This window comes from Penaeus chinensis, chromosome 41, assembly GCF_019202785.1.
Source record: "Penaeus chinensis breed Huanghai No. 1 chromosome 41, ASM1920278v2, whole genome shotgun sequence".
Classification (NCBI taxonomy): domain Eukaryota; kingdom Metazoa; phylum Arthropoda; class Malacostraca; order Decapoda; family Penaeidae; genus Penaeus; species Penaeus chinensis.
Window position 1 is genome coordinate 5,278,443 of NC_061859.1, and position 2,500 is coordinate 5,280,942.

At 37.2% G+C, this 2,500-nt stretch overlaps 1 protein-coding gene across 5 annotated transcripts in view; it reads right to left on the minus strand.

The window, feature by feature from the left end:
• Positions 1–2,500, minus strand: part of LOC125047652 (serine protease svh-1-like) — a 36,298-nt gene that overhangs the window by 16,104 nt on the left and 17,694 nt on the right. For all 5 annotated transcript variants that reach the window (XM_047645983.1, XM_047645980.1, XM_047645981.1 and 2 more), the window contains exons 22-23: positions 1,510–1,627; positions 784–933 (exon numbers count right to left, since the gene is read on the minus strand). In XM_047645983.1, coding sequence (XP_047501939.1) covers positions 784–933; positions 1,510–1,627 — 268 coding nt within the window. The remainder of the gene's footprint in view (positions 1–783; positions 934–1,509; positions 1,628–2,500) is intronic.

Sequence of the window (2,500 nt, forward strand, 5' to 3'; positions counted from 1 at the left end):
ATAAGTAGATAGATAGATAGACAGATAGAGAGAGAGAGAGAGAGAGAGAGAGAGAGAGAGAGAGAGAAATAGAGAGAGAGAGAGAGAGAGAGAGGGAGAGAGAGAGAGAGAGAGAGAGAGAGAGAGAGAGAGAGAGAGAGAGAGAGAGAGAGAGAGAGAGAGAGAGAGAGAGAGAGAGAGAATTAGGTATATAGATATAGATTTATAGATACACACTCATAAAAGCTTACCTATTCTTTCTAAGTTCCTAAGGTTATATGTATCATATGATTAGTCAGATTATATTACATATATATATATATATATATATATATATATATATATGTGTGTGTGTGTATGTGTATGTGTGTGTGTGTGTGCAAATACACACATGTGTGTATGTGCATGTATACATATACGTAGCGACACACACACATACACACACACACACACACACACACACACACACACACACACACACACACACACACATACACACACACACACACACGCAAACACACACGTATATATATATATATATATATAGAGAGAGAGAGAGAGAGAGAGAGAGAGAGAGAGAGAGAGAGAGAGAGAGAGAGAGAGAGAGAGAGATTGAGGGAGACAGACAGACAGACAGACAGATAGAGACAGACAGACAGTCAGACAGTCAGACAGTCAGACAGACAGTCAGACAGTCAGACAGTCAGACAGACAGTCAGACAGTCAGACAATCAGACAGTCAGACCCACAGACCTACAAAGAGCTTCCAGATGTCGTTCGCAAGCCCTTCATCACCGAACTCACCTGACATATGTCTCTATCCTCATCCGAATTATCCTTGCAGTCATCTATAGTGTCGCACAGGTACTGCAGGCCGACACAACGCCCATTCCCGCACTTCCACTGGTGCCGCCCGCAGTCGTCTCCCGGCTTGAAACACTGCACGCCCGCGGCCTGTAAGGATCGCCCTCGTAGTATATAGTGCAGATTCAAAGTCTATGTTATGTTAATGCTGTGGATAAGAAGGTCCATTTAGAACCTATTTCATGCTGATACAGTGGCTTGCAATGCACTTTCAGTTTCATACTAATACTAGATAACAATGTACTTTCAGAACCGATTTCATACTTATACTGTGGATAACAACGTAATTCAGAATCCTTTTCAAGTTAATACTGTGATTATTAATTTACATTCAGAACCGATTTCATACTTTTATTATGGACAATACTCTCTTCAATCTTATTTATGACCATAATAACAAAAATAACATCTCAATTAAACCATCCCCATTAAAACCACAGGGTCTATGAGTCAAACTTTTTTTTTTTACGTTTTTTATTTTCTGGGTTTTATACAATCCTAATAAATTATTCACAATTCACTCACATGCACATATCTCATTAAACCACCCCCACATTAAAACCTCAGTTTACACGAGTCAGTTCACCCTTTCCCCCCCACCCTCTTTTTTCACAATTTTACTCATTCACAACTTCTACTCTCACCATTCTCCATTCCCACTCTCACCTCGGACGTCTGGCAGTCGTGTTCTCCCCAGCCCGCAAAATCGCAGTCGGCCAAACTCCCCTCGTTACCGTGGCAGTTAAGGTCGTCCATCAAATACTGGCTATTTCCCGAACCGAACCTGTGAATATATCAAGTTTTATTTTATTCTTATTTTTTGGTTTATTGGTTTTCATTATTATCAATATGAAGAGATTTTATATATTGTTTTATTATCATTATAATTAATACGAAGAGATTTTCATTTTGTTTATTATCTATTATTAATATCAAAATAGTTTTTCTTTCTTTCTTTCTTTCTTTGTTATTTGTGTCTATTTTGAGATAGTATGGCTTTTTATTTATTTATGTTTTATTGCTATTTTTTCATCCTTCAGTTTCATTATCCTTATCGTTATCAATATCGATATTGCTGTTACTGATGTTATCATTATTATTCTCATCATTGCTATTATACTTATTTTTATCATTTAAGTTTCCACAATTACCTTTTTTACCATTTTTATAATTTTCATCACTGTTATTGCTACCATATCGCCATCTTTATTTATATTACCTTTTTCTTCTTTGCTTAAGCCTGGTACTATTCTAGACAAGTCGCAAATATGCGTATTGAGTTTTATTTTGTTATAATTTATTTTCATTGTAACAGCAATCTATGGGGTGTAGCATGAAAGAGTCACGTGGGAAACTGAGTAATAGAAGAGCGTAGAACAGAGGGAGAGACGGAGAGAGAAAAAAAAAAGGTAGTGAGAGACCTAAATATACAGATAGTTACAGAGAACGAGATAAAGTGAGTGAGAAACTGAGAGAGACGGAGACGGACGGACGGACAGGCAGACAGGGAGAATGCATTAGAAGCTATTAAACAGATAGAGAGGTATAGAGAAACAGAAATAGAAAGGGACAGAGAGAAAGAAATACCGTAACACTATTCCAGTAAGACAGCTGAAATATCCAAAGTAAGTAAACAAACAACACTCTTATGACGAAA